General features: G+C 41.5%; 1 protein-coding gene across 2 annotated transcripts in view; it reads right to left on the bottom strand.

The window, feature by feature from the left end:
* HTT (huntingtin) overlaps positions 1–16,885 on the bottom strand; it is a 183,800-nt gene that overhangs the window by 47,094 nt on the left and 119,821 nt on the right. For both annotated transcript variants that reach the window (XM_084626754.1, XM_084626753.1), the window contains exons 41-45: positions 10,647–10,854; positions 8,799–8,940; positions 7,423–7,602; positions 5,255–5,431; positions 4,879–4,955 (exon numbers count right to left, since the gene is read on the bottom strand). In XM_084626754.1, coding sequence (XP_084482880.1) covers positions 4,879–4,955; positions 5,255–5,431; positions 7,423–7,602; positions 8,799–8,940; positions 10,647–10,854 — 784 coding nt within the window. The remainder of the gene's footprint in view (positions 1–4,878; positions 4,956–5,254; positions 5,432–7,422; positions 7,603–8,798; positions 8,941–10,646; positions 10,855–16,885) is intronic.

Here is a 16,885-nt window from a genome sequence, read left to right on the forward strand (position 1 = left end):
GGAATACCTATTTTACATTATGCTACATTTAATATACCTGTGCTAATTACCTAGTACTGATATTCCATTCTTATCACTAAAACTAATTTTTCCACTTTTCTACATTGTCCTCCAGCAGCTACCTATCACAAATTGAATTTGAAGGAAGATAAACAGTTACTCACCTTACAGTAACTGTGGTTCTTTGTGATGTATTGTCTATATATACACATTTTCCATTGTTAGTGTGCATACACCCAGTGAACTCAAGTTTACATTCTTTTGAACATCATTTGTCTGTTGGGGTATGTGCCCAGAGCATCCTCATGCCTTCAACCAAGGGCTTAAAGGGCAGGGCAACCTCAACTGCCCTTCAGTTCCTTTGCCAACAGGTTTTAATTTAGGTTTTAATTAGGGTTGTCAAGCAATTAAAAAAAACTGCAATTAACTGTGCTGTTAAACAATAATAGACTACAATTTAAATATTTTTGATGTTTTCCACATTTTCAAATATATTGATTTCAATTTCAACACAAAATACAAAGTGTACAGTGCTCACTTTTTATTTATTTTTATTATAAATATTTGTACTGTAAAAATAAAAGAAACAGTATTTATCAGTTCACTTAATACAAGTACTGTAGTGCAATCATGAAAGTAGAATTATGCACAAAAAAATAACTGCACTCAAAAATAAAACCATGTCAAACTTTAGAGCCTACAAGTCCACTAAGTCATACTTCTTATTCAGCCAATCGCTCAGACAAACAAGTTTGTTTACATGTGCAGGAGATAATGCTGCCCGCTTCTTTTTTACGATGTTACCTAAAAGTGAGAACAGGTGTTTACATGGCACTGCTGCAGCTGGCATTGCAAGATATTCACATGCCAGATGCGCTAAAGATTCATATGTCCCTTCATACTTCAACCACCATTCCAGAGGACGTGCGTCCATGTTGATGATGGGTTCTGCTCAATAACGATCCAAAGCAGTGCAAACTGACTTATGTTCATTTTCATCACCTCAGTCAGATGTCACCAGCAGAAAACTTATTTTTCTTTTCTGGTGGCTCGGGTACTGTAGTTTCCGCATCAGAGTGTTGCTCTTTTAAGACTTCTGAAAGCATGCTGCACTCCTCGTCCCTCTCAAATTTTGAAAGGCATTTCAGATTCTTAAACCTTGGGTCGAGTACTGTAGCTATCTTCAGAAATCTCACATTAGTACCTGCTTTGCATTTTGTCAAATCTGCAGTGAAAGTGTTCTTCAAGCGAACAACATGCTGGGTCATCATCTGAGACTATTATAACATGAAATATATGGCAGAATGCAAGTAAAACACAGAGCAGGAGACATACAATTCTCCCCCAAGGAGTTCAGTCACAAATGTAATTAATGCATTATTTCTTAATGAGTGTCATAAGCATGTCCTCCAGAATGGTGGCCAAAGCACGAAGGGTCATACAAATGTTTAGCTTATCTGTCACGTAAATACCTTGCAATGCCAGTTAAAAAGTGCCATGCGAATTCCTGTTCTCATAGAATATCACAGAATATCAGGGTTGGAAGGGACCCCAGAAGGTCATCTAGTCCAACCCCCAATTTTTACCTCACTTTCACTTTTCACCTCACTTTCAGGTGACATTGTAAATAAGAAGCAGGCATCATTATCTTCTGTGAATGTAAACAAACTTGTTTGTCTTAGTGATTGGCTGAACAAGAAGTAGGACTGAGTGGACTTGTAGGCTCTAAAGTTTTACATTGTTTTGTTTTTGAGTGCAGTTATGTAACAAAAAAAATAAATCTAAATTTGTAAGTTGCACTTTCACAATAAGGAGATTGCACTACAGTAGAGGTTCTCAAACTGTGGTCTGTGAACCACCAGTGGTCCACGAGCTCCATTCACTTGGTTCGCAGATAGTTCCCTCTACGGTGCACACCTGGACAGCCACACACGAGAGAATGAAGGGCCACCCACTTAATCAGTGGAGCCGCACAGACATGGCTCCACTAATTAGGTGCCTGGACTCTGGAAAAGACGCACATATAAGGTGAGGTGCTAGCCTTCGGTAGTATAGGGGGTAGATGGGAGGGGGAAGTGGGATGAGAAGAGGGGCTGGGGGGGAATTTGGGATGTGCAGGGCTGAGGCGGCCAAAGAGGTGACTTTCCCCAGCTCCAGAGCTGTGGCTGCTGGGGACAGATGGCCCTCCTTCCCAGCCTCAGCTCTGTGGCTGGTGTGGTGGGTGAGAGACCCCCCACCTCCTTTCCAGCCCCAGCTTGGGGGAGAGGGCACATCTACTGCACTAGAAAGGTAAGACTACTGATATTAAAATATGAGTTGTGTGCTTTTATTTGTGCCACGTAAAAACGTTTATTATTGGGGTTTTTTTAATATAGCGGTTATATCAAAGCGCTTTACAATAGTTAGCTAACACCATTAATTTGGGCTTGAATAGGGACTGGGAGTGGCTGGCTCACGACAAAAGCAACTTTACCTCTCCTGGAATTGACACCTCCTCCTCAATTATTGGAAGTGGACTACATCCACACTGATTGAATTGGCCCTGTCAACACTGGTTCTCCACCTGTGAGGTAACTCTCTTCTCTTCATGTGTCGGTATAATAATGCCTGCATCTGTAATTTTCACTCCATGCATCTGAAGTGGTTTTTTACCCACGAAAGCTTATGCCCAAATAAATCTGTTAGTTTTTAAGGTGCCACCAGATTTCTTGTTGTTTCTGTGGATACAGATTAACACGGCTACCCCCTGATGCTTTACAAATGTGCAGGATAGGGATGTGTGCAAGGAAGGACAGTGAGGATGCTTGTCATCTTGTGAAGAGAGCACACAGCTAGCCAGGTGGTGAAATGCCTGCCAGATCAGAACATGCTTGCATACGAGAAGTAACCCAAGATGAAATTCTCTGAGATTGGAAGAGCTTTCATTGTGTCTGCAATAGTCACAAACAGTTGGGTAGACCACCAAAATGGTTTGGTCCTGTATATGGAGAATGCCAGTGCCCATCTAACGTCCAATGTGCATAGCTGTTGCTCATCTCTATTTGCATGTGGTTTTGGGTAAAAATTCAGGAACTTCAATTAACTGATTGGTAACTACAAAACAAAGGGGGAAACTGTACAGTGAGCAAAGAGGCTTGAAAACTGTAAATTCCAACTCATACCCACAGATGGCGAGAAAGAAATGAGAGGTGGCTAGGGTCACCCTGCTTTTGATATCCTCTGTTGGAGGCATGAAGACACTCAGGGTGCATGCATGGACTGCAACAGACACTGCTGGTCAGAAAATCCAAATTCAAGTGCATTAGGCATATGCGCACCAACAGTGGAATACATATGGACAAACACTCAAAGAACTTTGTGTTTTGGTAGGAAAACAAAAAACAATAAATTTGCTTTGTTACCAAAACGTAGGAGACATTAATCTGCATTAGCACTAAAAGATGTTGTTTTCTTCACTGAGCTACTTATGTTGTTCAATCAAAAGTGAGTGAACCAAAACTGCTGATTTAAGTTCAGAGCCTGCCCTTATGACTGATTTCCACTAATTCTACAAAATCACATTGACACTGACATTTTGCAGTGCTCTGTATGGAATTTGAAGTCACAGCTCTTACAACTCAAATAGGGTTTCAAATTAGCAGACCTTTAAAAAAAAATCTATTTTCTTCATAAGAAGTTTAAATGCATAGTTCTTTTGATAGACATTCCACCTCCAAAATATGTAGAAACTAGTTTACCTTCTACTAGCTAATGCACTGAATGCTATATATGGCATGCCCAGCAATATGAGAAAGGCATAGGTTATGGTGTGTTGCAACAACAGGTCTGACCTTTTTTTAATCTGTCAATCAGATAATTTTTCTGGCATACACTTTGTCCCCGTAAGAAGAAATTCAAAAATGGTCTACAAACGTACCCAAATATTCTTAAAGAGAGACCATACTGGCGGAAAGCACATCACTGATAATACTGGTCATGAGCCTCTTACAAACCTTTTCAAGATTCAACTTAGACATTTCTTGCTCTTACTATTGTTTCTTGACTTTTGTTACTATTATCAATAAAAAGTCTACTCCACAAGTTATGTTGGGAGTTGTATGATGGAACAAGTCTTGTTAACTAAGCTTATCCCAGGGTTGCAGGCAAGAGATAATATTATATTCTTTTTACCAAACCATTTTACAGTCTTGAGCCTTAGATTCTTTCCTCCCCACCAGCTCTTTCCCACAGGATACAATAAACTCCTACTGAAGACAACAGGGTTATTCTTAACCAGCAGTTGTGAGGAGCCAGGTTAATCAGGCTCCTGATCTTTACAAGGCTGTATCAAAATAAACAATAGTAACAGTTTGAATCCTTCTACACAAGCAAGATTAAACTTTGCTATAACATAGGTGAGAGACTACTGTGCTCATGTGACAACATGACCTGGACTTGGTCTGAACTATTCGTCTTTGAAATACTTATGAAAATTAAAATCGCCATTAAGAATTTATAGTCTTTTCCCAAGAATTTAGAGTCTTATAGAGGGTTCCCTCCATGCCCCAATTATAGCAGGCCAGCAGAAAATATCCTTGCAGATGTCCAGGTTGAGTTGTTGTTTTAAAATTCATCTACACTAAAAATTCTACTCTGTCAAGGCAACTAGTTACAACAAATGGTTGTTCCTGAGAGAGCTACAATATGGTTTCCATCTTGCAGTACAGAGAGGGCCTAATCATGTTTTAATTGGGTACTCAAGTCATGGCAAATCTGGGCATACTTCCACTTTTATAGACATAACTTTAAAAAGCAGTGTCACCTCATTAAAAACCATGCATGGTTTGTACTTATTACATACTATGTTATGACAACAGGGACCTATTACTAATATTTTACCTTGGTGCTAATCCACTGTTTTGAAGATATTCCTGAATTCTATCCAGTTCTTCAACTGGTAACTGAGAAATGCTGTTCTGTAGAAAACAGTGACAAAACAATAGATATGAAGCACCAACAGGAATAAAACCATTCATATATATATTAGCAGACTAAGAGCAGCAAGTAAAAATTATTAAACAATCTGGAGACCATAACACAGGATGAAACTGAATTACTCAGACATGCATGCTAAACAAACTGACATTCTGTTTTTCACAAAGCACTAAACATCACGGTCAAGTAATTAAAATGTGCTTTAACTTACATCACAATCAATTATTTGCTGGTATTAGCAACTCTAATTTAGAGACATATATTTACTTTTTTTCCCTACCTGGAAAGTTGCAGCCAAAAGCATTTCTACTCGACGACAAGCAAGTGTGTCAACCATGCGAGCCAGCACACGGAATGGAGTACACAAAAGCTTGTCCACATACAACATTAACACAGCACCAGACTGGCTGAGATGAATGCCCTCTAAGCATTGCAGGGTCTTCTTTAGTGTTGTTGGCTAAATATTAGAAAAAACAACTGTTACATTTTTTTTTCTCATCTTATTTATTTTGTACATACTGTAACACAGTTAAATATAAAAGGTGCTGGAACAACAGACGGACCGCGCTAAACAAGCAACTGGTTCCAACGCTTAAGAGTTTACAGACTAAAGGAACAGTGGTTACAAAGACAGTAGAGCAGACGACTAATTGAATGTTGTGTAAAAATTACTATTTAAACAGGTTTGAGGGTAGGTGGATTTTTAATTATTTTTTTAAATTAAGGAAGTGCAGAACAGGGGTTGGTGAACAGTAACTGGGGTGCTGTTCAATTGTACAAAGCAGCTAGACAGAAGACATGAAGTCTGAAGTGATGAATGAACAAACCATGTGATTAGAAGTGGCATAGAATTTAGGGAGCAAGAGTTAGTGTAGTAGTAGGAGAAAGTGAAGACAGAGGGTCTAGGGTGGAATTAAAGAGCTTTGAAAGTTACAGACAGCTTGAATTTAAGGTGAAAAGGAAATGAAGCAGACCTTAAAAGGAGCCCTGGGAAAGGAAAATAGCATCTGCAGAGTTTTTCAGGATGGGAGACAACAAAAAGGCATGTTTAACCGTGGAAGGGATAATGCCTGTGCAGAGGTAGAGGAGAAGTGAGGTAAGAAAATGAGAATAAGAGGAGTAAGGAGATTATAGTGGCAGATAATGCGGTTGATAAAGAACAGAAAGGATACTTCACCACTAGAGATTTGAATGAGGAGGTGCAGAGAAAAAGATAAGTGTTCAATGCTGTTTATTTTAATTTTCAAGCAGTTTGTGAAAAGTCTAGTAAAACAACTTGTCAATTAAAGCACAGCTGTCACCAATGTTCACTTTTAAAAGAGAAACTTGAGTGAATGAACCTGTCTTAAAATAAAGTTTAGCATTGTTTAGTTCCCTCACTCCCAAATATATGCACATAAACCTACTTCCTATGAAGCCTTCCCCTGCTTATGACTTGAAAGAGATGAATATGCAGACAAGGGAAACGGCAACAAGTTCAGAAATCTTCATGGAGAATGCACAACTCATTAGTGTAGGATTAGGGAAGAGGGCACAAACCAGCATTGCTCTTTTATTACTCTTTAGTCTTGTTAGGGTCAACATGGCAGTGAACTGAATCCTACTTGTTCTTAGGCATTAGCAGCAGAATCATCTACTGATTTCCAAATATCTGTACACAGCTATTGAAGGCAAAGGTGCTACAAAAATGTCACAAAGGACTTAATTTGCATTTCAGAACTTTATTACTTGTGATGATGCATAGCAAGGAAGGAACGTAGATTGACTGACCCCAGTTGAATTTATAGGACTGGCAGTTGAGCAAAAAAGTCTTAATACTTTCCATATCAAATATGCTCAAATTATGAAACAAACATGGATGCTTTTTACAGAGTTACTTCTATACTTTTTAATTAGTGTGTTTTCCATTCAGGAGTACAATTTGTAGCGAATACACATCAGTGCAGAGGCTCCTAGAAGATAAACAAGATCCATGTTGCATTTATGATTTGATTAATCTATAACACAGCAACTGACAAAGTATGTTTGCACTCTGTGAGGCAACAGAAAGGCTATGAAGATGAAAAATTTGAGTTTGTAAATAAAGAGGCTTAAGATCATAAATTAATTTCTCTCCAAAGGGTTGTAAACATGTGGGGAAGTGAACACAAAGTTTTTAGTTACCCAATGTCTAGAGTTTCTTTGTATTTATTAGTTAGTATTAGCTTGTAAGCTCTTTGGGGATAATCACATCTACCTACCTGTGTGTCTGAGTAGTACTAAGCACAATGTAGTTCAGATGCCAAGAGTTGTCTTTTGCACCAGTGTAATACATATAATAAGTTTTGCACCAACACCACATTTGGTGCTGTAAAAGACCCAGAAAGGAAAAAGCACTCAAAGTGTTTCCAAATACAGTTAACAAGAAAGGCCTAAACTTCATTACTAAAAGGTTCAGGTCAAACTTACAGTTGCGAGGTTCTCACACCGAGACTGAATAGCCTGGATGAAGAGACCGCTGGCTGCTGAATTCCTATGAACAGCACTAATAAAGTCTTGTACTGGAGGCTCATGAGACAGATTAATCAGATCTTGAACATGATTCACTATAAGCCACGTCAAGTGTTCTGAATCATGTAGGTTTTGACACTATGGGGGAAAAAAAGGTAAAAATTATGGATTCCATAATTCTAAAATTACCATTACTACCACCCGTGTAAGCATTTCATTATTAAAAAAATAACAAACAATGCAATACTATTTATACACAATTAAAAGCAAGTAATTTTCCACTGGAAAAACTGAACCACATTATGTTAAAAATATTCTGTTTACAAGTGTGCACGTTTCATTTCCTTCTAAGCTTTATTACTATGATCATTTGCATAACCACCAGATCTTTTCTTTCAACTTCATTTGATCCTGTTGCAAATACACCTGAAGTCATAATCCTTTATTTGCAACAAATTATTTCAACATCCATTATGTTGTAATTAGAAAGACAATGAATACTGGTAGAGAACAAATGGAAAGAACTAGTAAACTCAAAGACCCTGCTTTTATGCAACATTTTTAGTAATGAATGAATTGATACACACTTAATATGTATCAGAATTGTTTCTGCAAAGTCTCAATGTTTGTCTGTAGTTTTTGTTTCCTTTTAAAGTGAACACCCCATCTCTTTCATGGCAGTTAACTATTTATGTCTTCAACAGTTAATGTTTCTCACTTGAGGCAGAACAATCTTCTAGAAAGTGTGTACTAATATCAGTACAGAGACTGACTCCTGTAACACTGTGTTTGAGAGCCTACGAAATCTGAAGCCATGGGAGTTGCCCTATTCCTGAGAGCCTGAACAGAACTGGGGAATGCAGTAGCAGAGTAAATATATGTAGGAGGGTTTAAGGTGAAAAGAGTTTATTCTAATTATGACATGCAGAAACACTCAGCCTCAGAGCAGGGTCTAAACTTTCATAAGCTTCTTAGTCTTCTCCTGAGATCACATATGTAAGAATACAACATTCAAGACATCATTGTTATTTACAAAGAATAATTTTGAGGACAACTAAGATTCAGTGTAGAGAGAATGCCTAAGATAATGCACAAGTATCTAAAATAATCACACTAATAAGACATATGCATAGAAAGAAAAAAAAGAGCATCCACTTCCAGAAGTGAAAATTGATATATAAAAATTCCATGTAGTTCCCCATGGAAGTAAATATGACTAAGATCTCTCACTTTTCCCTTATTGTGATCACACTCTGTACCTCAAAGATAAAGCACCCAAGCAAAATCCAAAAAACAAACACTTATAGGTTTAAAATTCACAGTTCTAAACTTACAACATAGTCACAAAAAAGAATGAGCGCGCCTCTTCGTACTATCTCTCGATTGCACATGCCAAATTTGGATTCTGAATCAAATTCATCACTGTCTCCAGTTATCTGAGGGCTCAGCAATTTAGTACTGGAAAGACTGTGCCTCCTGTAAGAAAAACATGTTTTATTGCTAATATTTCAGTCAAAGTAGATACTCAATGTACATTGTAAAGGAACCCATTTTAAGCATTCCTCAATTTGAACTGCTTTGTCATTAGTTCTTTAGTCTCTTGTGGGGTGTTGTGGATTACATCTCATTACTAAGGCTAAGATTTTGTCATTGCTATTTTTAGTAAAAGTCACGGACAGGTCATGGGTAATAAACATAAATTCACAGCTGTCGTGACCCATCTGTGACATTTGCTGTTGTGGCACCATGGTTTTCCCCAAAACCATGGTGGCGGGGAGCTGTGAGGTTCCCCCTCTGCCCATGGCAGCTGGAAGCTGTAGGGGGGCCCCCCTCTGCCCACGATGGCTAGGAGCTGCAGGGTGACCATATTTCCCAAACAGAAAACAGGACACCCCCAGCCGCTCGCCTGAGGCGTCCCCCCCTTCCAACTCCCAGTGGTCCCTCCACCACCGCTCCCATGCGAGGCTATCGCCCATCGCTGGAACCCTGAGGAGGGCCCCCTCAGGAGTCTGTCACATGTCGCTGGAACCTTGCAGGGGCCCCCTGTCACTGGAATCCTGCCAGGGCCCCACTAGCTGCCAACTCCAGAGTCCCACACCCACTGGGGCTGAAGTAGAGAATGTCACAGAGGTCTCTGAAAGTCATGGATTCCGTGACCTCTGTGACATAAACATAGCTGTACTCATCACCCCTCTTGTTCAATACGTATTACAATGTGGCTGACAGAGATGCCTGCAAGGAGACATGGGCTACAGAGCCTTCCATGTAATGATAAAACCCAGCACTTCTCTCCATCCAGCTACGGTGATTGAGCATCTAATCCAGTGTTGGGGTAAGAAAGACACCCAATCCAGATAAAAGGGAGCTGTTGCTGGTAAACTGGGGGAAACAACAGGAAGAACTGACAGAAATTCTATTAGCCCCCTTAACTGATACAGTATGTCCCACAGCTTGTTATTCAAATTTATAATTTGGTTCTTTATTTAACAGCAGCTTTCAGACAATCAAGTTGCAGCTAGGCCCAGGACCACTTTTTCTAATCTAGATCTGACTACGTTTGGGGTCTTTTCTTTCAGATACAGATCTCAAAACTGTCATCCATTGTCACTCAGAGTCTAGACAATGCAATGCTTGTACTCTGTCTACCAGATACTATATTTTAAGACCCTTTGGAAGCAGACCATTTCAAAAGGGAGGATTTGTTACGCAATGGCTGCTTAGTGAACAGATCGTTCCATTAATATACCTCACCAGTGCTCCATGATCTGCACTGGTTGCGTAGCAGTTGGAGGGTGAAATAAGATGTTGATATTGACCTATAAAGCCATAAGCATCCTGGGATCTGACAAGACCACCCTTTCCCTTATGTAGTATTTCCACAGTTGTAATCAGAGGCACTCAAGGTAGAATTCCCTCCCTTTAAAAGGGGAAACAACAACTGGCACGGAGTTCTACCTGACATGCCATCATGTGTGGAACACACTCTTTCTCTTGGTCTAAAGTAGTCAGATTTTACTGACCTTATGGAACACTGCAAAGACTGTACAGACTCCTTTATAAGTACAATAATTTCTTTAAGTGGTTCTAACACATATAGTACTCAAATTCTTAACAGCTAAGAAATCATATAAGCTACATTAAAAAACAAAACTTAATTAACTGTAGAAATTAAAAAACCTTACTTTGGTGTTTGATGCACCTCTGACCACCAGCTGTAGTTAGTGTAATTGACAAGAAGTAGGATTTGACACCAGAGAAGCACTAAAGAAGGGTGTGTGGGAATCATGAACTGAACAAGACCACTCAGACTCTCAAGGGTATAAAAACTACCATCAGAACCATCTCCTGTAAAAAGCCTGCTGGCAGCAGCTGTGATTCTTCTGAACATCCCTGGAAACAAACACACACATACATTAAGGGGAACCATGTATGTTACCATTTGTACTGAGAATTTTTAAAAAACCCTCATCAGTTACACAGCATTTGGAAAATTTAAATTGTCTCATTCTCAACCAAGCAACCTAACCCTTAGCATTCTGGGGAGGTAGATAAATTAGATTATCTCCATTTATAAATGGGGATATAGAAGCAGAAATGTTAAATGACTGTCCAGGGTCACAGGGCAAATCAGTGACAAGAACTGGAATTAAACTAAGGACTTCTTGGCTCTTAGCCTCAGATTCAATCCTCTAGACCTCAGTCTAAAACCATAACACTAAAGTAATCAAATTATACCACAGATGCACATCTTAGTTATAGTAAAAGTTATGGGAGTCACATATATCAATATTTTATTCTTCCTGAAATTGTTGTATTATTGGCCAGGGTAGATTATTTTTTTTAGTGAGGTAGTGCTCGAGGCCCCAATCAAAATCAGAACCTCACTGTGTTAGGTACTATACTTACAAAGGCAGACAGAATGTAGGCTCCTTAGGGTAGGGACTAAAGTGGGAGGTTGGTAGACTTCTCTGCCTAGATAGCTACTGAGGGTGTTCCTCAGGCTATACCGATACTACAAGTGGTTAAGCAGCACAGCTGAAGTGTCGCAGCTATGGTCCTGTAGCATTGTAGCATAGACACTCCCTATAGTGAAGGAAGAGGGTTTTCCATTGCTGCAGTAAATTCAGCCCCTGGAGAGATGACAGGTAGGTTGACAGAAGAATTCTTCCATTCTTTTGGTGCCAATACCGGAGCTTAGGTCAGCTTAACTACATCTCCCAGGCATTTGAATTTTTCATATCCTTGAGCGATGCAGCTAGGTCGACCCATGTTTCAGATGCAGACCAGGCCTCAGATATATTCTGTTGTAATAATGCAGTGGCTACAGGACTTGAATGTAAAGCTTTGTGCAACAAGCAAAACTACTAAATGAGGAAAAAAATCTTTGCTATGTATGCTGAGTGATGGTCTGCAGGGTGGAAGCAGTTATGGCAGAGCTCTCCTTCTGTGACCTCTTGTCCTTCAGCTTGCTCCTTTTATCCCTTTTGCCACAACTGGGGAAGGGGAATAAATAGATGGGAGGAGCTCAGAGAACAACTCTATTCATGTAACAAAGCTCCTTTGGTACCCTTAGAGAAGGGTGGGGGAGGGAGAACAGATTTCTTACAGCTGCTGCAGAATCAACTATAAATTCTAGAATAGCATGGATAACAAAGGAGCTCTGCAGTGCTGCTTTGTTTTGCATGGTCAGAATCAGAGCATCAGAGTGAAGCCATAGGGGCCATACGCCACATCCCAGAGCCATGTGGACAAGTCTGAACTGCTTCTGGTATTTGGAGGAAGAGAGGAACAGTGCAAATGTCTTGCAAGGGGACAATATCAGAATCCAGAAATGCATGTTGTACCTACTTTCTATTAGTAATATCATCCCTGAACTACTTCCAATCCGTTTTAGCTACTTGCATGCGAAGCAAGTGTGACATCTAGTGACTGGACATGGTGATGCACATAGCTATTAAAGATATCTACCTTAGGTAGGCTAAATAGAGGACAAAGCTGTTTAAAATAATCTACCAAAAACTTGAAACTGTAATCTGTTAGTTTCAGTAGTACTCAGTGTGTTAATAGCTGTACACAAAGAAAAATACAGTTCTGCAATCCCGAAGAGCTCACATTCTGAACCAATATAGCACAGAGGCTATGGAAGTGGGGTAAGGACAATATCCGGCTACACCATGATAATACACAAGTTTGACAGTACATTTTTATATTCCCAGACATAAACTACATTAAAATGCAGCTAAATTAAAAGTATAGATGTCAGCAACTTAAGTTGTCCTTTTGTTGAACTGATAGAGAGGCCCAATTGTTTTAATTCCAGGAGGTAGTCTAATATCAATGGAAGAGGTGCCGATGTTGCAGTTGTTTGTCTGGCGGTGCACCAGGCTGTAAATCTTTCACTTTTGTAGGTAGGTCTTACGTGGAGAACGTTTTCTACTGTGAAGTAGCACCCACTTCCTCCGTTTAGAGCAACCTAGTTCATCATTAGAGAACCACAGAGGAGCCATGCCTTCAGATGTAGAAGTTCTATGTTCAGATGGTGCACATAATCCTCGCGTTGTGTTAACAGGTCCATCCGAGGCGGGAGAGTGACTGCAGCACATGCTGACATCCGTGTTATGTATGTATACCATGCTTGTCTTGGCCATGTGGGGGCTATTAGGATGACTCTGGCTTTATCAGGTCCTTATTTTCAGTATTACTCTGGGTCGTAATGGTATGGGTAGGAATGCAAAGAGGAGATCTGTGCCCCACTTGGTCAGGAACACGTCCCCCATTGATTACTTTCCCAGAGCTGCTCTGGAACAGAATCTCGGACATTGTGTGTTCTGGGCTGTCGCAAATACGTCTATTTGTGGGTGATCCCATTTTCGGAATGTGTGTTCTAGTATCACGTCGTTCAATTCCCATTCTTGGTAGTGGAGGAAATGTCTGCTGAGCTCGTCTGCCATGGTGTTCTGGCATCTGGGTAGCTAGGAAGCAGAAATATGGATATTGTGTTGGATGCACCAATTCCAGAGTCTCATAGGCTTGGTGCATAACGAGTGTGATATGGCTCCCCCTTGCCTGATTATGTAGAAAATGCAAGCAATGTTGTTGGTCATTACTCTTATGTTCTGGTTCTTTATGAATGGTAGGAAGTGGAGGAAGGCATTGCAGACAGCACAGAGTTCTAGCAGGTTTAAGTGTAGCCTCGTCTTGGCTGCAGATCATAACCCTTGAATTGTGTGATGTTGCATATGTACTCCCCAACCTACGAGGGAAGCATCCGTTGCGATCATCTGTGATGGAGGGTCTTGTGTAAATAGGATCCCTGAGCACCTGTTGTGTGGTTGAGTCCATTAGGTTAGTGATTCCTTGACTTTGGGAGGCATCATTAATAGTCTGTTTACTCCGTGTTTATTTGGTCTGTAGATAGTTCCTAACCACCCTTGTAGGCAGCGCATATGTAAACCAAAAATGTGCATGCTGCCATGTGGCCCAGAAGTTGGAGGCATGTGTGGGCTGTTCCACATTGGATATGAGTGTCTTTATCGTGTCGAATCTGTCTCATGGAAGTGACACTTTCACTGCCACGGAGTCAAGGTAAGTGCTGATGAATTCTAACTGTTGAACTGGTTCTACTGTCAATTTCTTTTTGCTTATTTGTAGACCCAGATTCTGGAAGCAATCTATCGTCATTTGGGTAGTCCGAATGGCATCTATTCGAGTGTGTGACTTCAGAAGACAGTTGTCCAGGCAAGGGAATATTATTATTCCTTGTTTTCTCATATGCACCATTGCTACCACGAGGATCTTTGAGAAAATGCAAGGTGCTGTTGACAGGCCAAAAGGTAGAATTTTGTATTGATAGTGGTCTTTGCCCAAAGTAAATCTCAGAAACTGCCTGTGGGCAGGATGTATCGTAACTTGAAAATAGGCATCCTGCAGGTTGAGGGCTGAGAACCAGTCCCCCTGCTCCAGCACTGGAATTATAGTTGTGACCATCTTGAATTATTTTTTTCTCACAAACTTCTTCAGTCGCCTTAGATCCAGCATAGGTCGCCATCTCCCATTTTTCTTGTGTGTTAAAAAAAAATAGTGGGAATAAAAACCCTTCCCCTGTGTTGCATGGGAACAGTTTCCACTTCCCAGAGTTCTAGGACATGATCTACCTCTTGTCATATCAGATGTTCATGAGAGGGATACCTGAAGTAGGATGGAGAGGGAGGGTGTGTGTGTGTGGGGGGGGGAGATGGATAGAAAGGAAAGAGATGGTATAGCCCTTATGGATGACTTCTAGAGCCCATTTGTCCATGGTGATGGCAGCCTATTTCAGGTAGAATGGAAGTAAATGGTCTCCAAAAACAGAAGGATGGAGGGTGTTAGCTCTGGAATGTGGGAAAGGTCTTCCAGACCCTCACCCAAGCCTTCAAATTTGTTATTTAGAGGAAGGGGCTTGGGACACTGCAGCTGGTGGAAGTCGGCATCGTTGTGGTCTCTGTCGTTATTCTTAAGGCCTCTGGTGTTGCTGTGTATATTTTGAATATCTATTTCTCTGGTATGGTAGATACCTATATTGTCTCCTTTTTGTGGCAGGTGTATGAATGCCGAGCAATTGAAGAGTTGCCAGTGAGCCTTTCACAGTGTGCAGTACCTCATTGGTATTGGCTGCAAATAATCTCTCTCCATCGAAGAGAAGGTCTTCGACTATATTTTGTATTTCACATGGGAATTCTGAGGAGTTCAACCATGAGGCCCATCACATAACCACAGCTGTAGGGGTGTTAGCAATGTCTAATGAGGCCTGAAGAGCCATGCATGCAATCATTTGCCCTTCAGAGACCAGCAATTTGAATTGTTCTCTATTAATGATATTCCAGAGGGGAAAAAGTCCATAAACTTTCCATAGCTCCTGTGGTTGTATTTGGCAAGTAGTGCTACATAATTTACCACTCTGAATTGAAGTGTGGAGGAGAAATATACTTTGTGGCCGAATAGGTCCAACCTCTTACTATCCTTATCAAAGGGCGTGGTGGAAAGTGTTGTTGTTTGCCTCTCTGGTTGGCTGCTTCCACTACCAGCAAGTTGGGTACGGAGTGTGTGGGGAAAAAAAAACTCTGATCCCTTCAAGGGAACATAACACTTTTTCTCTGCTCTTTTACTGGTTGGAGGTATGGTCGCTGGAGTTTGCCAGACTGTTTTGGCGGATTCTATTATAGTCCCACTGATTGGCAATGCTATCTTTGAGGAGGAAGATGTCTGTAAGATGTCTGTTAGTTTGTTACTGGCACTTCCTCCAGACCAATTTTGAGCCCATTGGCCGCTATTTTAAATAAATCTTGGAAGTGGTTAAAGTCATCCGCAGTGGTTGGGGGTGGAAGGCATAACTGTCTCATCTGGTGAGGAGGATGAATTATTGTTGGTTGGCAAGGTGTCAGGAGCAGTGTCCTCTTCCTGCTCTGCCATGAGTTCATCCCTTGTCTCGGTAGCTTCAGTCTCCAAGGGTGGAGGTGAGGATCCAGCATCTTCCCTACATGGGCTGGGCCACCTGCTGTAGCGCCTTCTGTAAGACCTCCAAGGATCCCAGTACAGCTAGTGCTCAAGGAAGGTCATGGATGGTCCCATATGTGGACTGTGATCGTAATGGTCCAGCTGCCGTAAGTGTTCTGATCGGGGAGGAATGGTGAGGGGAGAATACCCCTTCAACCTCCTCATCTTCATCACTCAAGAACGGTGGTGCTATCGGAGATAACAGTTGCTCTGGTACAGACGGCCCCCGTGAGACATCAGTGCCCAAAAGAGGGAACTCCAGGGTCAACAGATCCTTCTGGTGCAGAAAATGGTGCGGCACCAGTGCTTCGGTGCCAAAGAGTGAGGTGCCAATTGTATCGGGAGTGCGGTGTGCTGAGCCAGTGCTGTCTGTGTTGGCGCTATTGTGCTAGCAGCATTCGGCTGCCTTATAATCTGAGCAGTTGTTGGTGCTGTCTCCTTTAGCACGGTCGATGGCGCTGTGGTGGAGAGGGGCAGTTTTTAGAGCCCTTAGACTCCGCAGCAGAGCGTGGGGTCCTGGCAGCAGCTACCATGAAGGTGCTGCTGGAGGTGTCTGGAGTATCGTAAGTAAGGCTCAGTGTTTGTCACAGAAGTCACAGATTCCGTGACTTTCCGTCACCTCCATGACTTCTGCAGCGGCCCATGTGGCTGGCCTGGGAGCTGCCTGAGCAGCTTGGGCAACCCCTGGGCCAGCTGCACCGGCTGCTGCTGGGGCAGTCTCAGGCCCCCTCGCAGCAAGAGTTTGGGTGCGTGGGGGCCTCAGAGCTGGGGTGTGGGCAGTGCGTACCTGGGGGGGGGTTCCCCAGAAAGGTGACAGGAACTTCCCTCCCTCAGCTCCTAGCTCCACATGCTGCCTCTGCTCGCAGGCACCACCCTCACAGCTTCCACT

This window comes from Lepidochelys olivacea (assembly GCF_965140295.1).
Source record: "Lepidochelys olivacea isolate rLepOli2 genome assembly, chromosome: 4".
NCBI lineage: Eukaryota > Metazoa > Chordata > Testudines > Cheloniidae > Lepidochelys > Lepidochelys olivacea.